Source organism: Cyphomyrmex costatus, unplaced genomic scaffold, assembly GCF_001594065.2.
Source record: "Cyphomyrmex costatus isolate MS0001 unplaced genomic scaffold, Ccosl1.0 C2218212, whole genome shotgun sequence".
Taxonomy (NCBI): Eukaryota; Metazoa; Arthropoda; class Insecta; order Hymenoptera; family Formicidae; genus Cyphomyrmex; species Cyphomyrmex costatus.
The window spans coordinates 1-578 of record NW_017273486.1 but is presented as its reverse complement, the minus strand read 5'-3'; the positions used below and the strand labels follow the sequence as shown (position 1 = coordinate 578).

Sequence of the window (578 nt, the reverse complement as noted above, 5' to 3'; positions counted from 1 at the left end):
ATACATATTTAAATAAATGTACATGTATGATCTGTTATTACATAAACATATGATATCAACAATATTGGTGATTTATTCTTACCAATTAAGTATGTCCTTCTTTCACCATGATTATAATGGTATTCCATAGCACGTTTGATTGGAGAAGCATTCCATATGTATGCATCATTTCTAGCTCCAGGATATCGCGCATTAATATTTAATATCTTTAAATCTGGATCAACAATCTTTAAAAAAATTATGCAATTGTAACATATCATACATAAATGATGTAAATGAAAATGTATGTATATACATATCTGATATAACACTTTAAAAATTAATATAAAATGTAAAACAAATACAAAAATTATTATAAAGTGTAATACTTACGGCTTGTACATTCAAGGAATGATTTCCATGATGATTCACATATGCTTCTTCGTGTACACGAGGTGCAATGATATTTATGTGAGTACAATCTATGGCTCCTATTGCACCAGGAAATGGTTGCGGAGCTTGTACAAATTTATTCCGTGCAACAATTCTTTCTTCTGCTGTCATTGGGAATTTTATCCATCGACGCAATAAATGTATAT

General features: G+C 29.1%; 1 protein-coding gene across 1 annotated transcript; it reads right to left on the bottom strand.

Moving 5' to 3' along the window:
• Window positions 1–82: 82 nt before the first annotated feature.
• On the bottom strand, window positions 83–566 carry LOC108781778 (putative nuclease HARBI1; the record flags this gene model as incomplete). The annotated part of the gene is made up of 2 exons (XM_018550201.1): window positions 373–566; window positions 83–227 (listed from the first exon to the last, which is right to left on the bottom strand). Coding segments are annotated over exons 1-2 (316 nt in total), but the record flags the coding sequence as incomplete, so codon positions are not given.
• Between the last annotated feature and the right edge of the window lie 12 nt (window positions 567–578).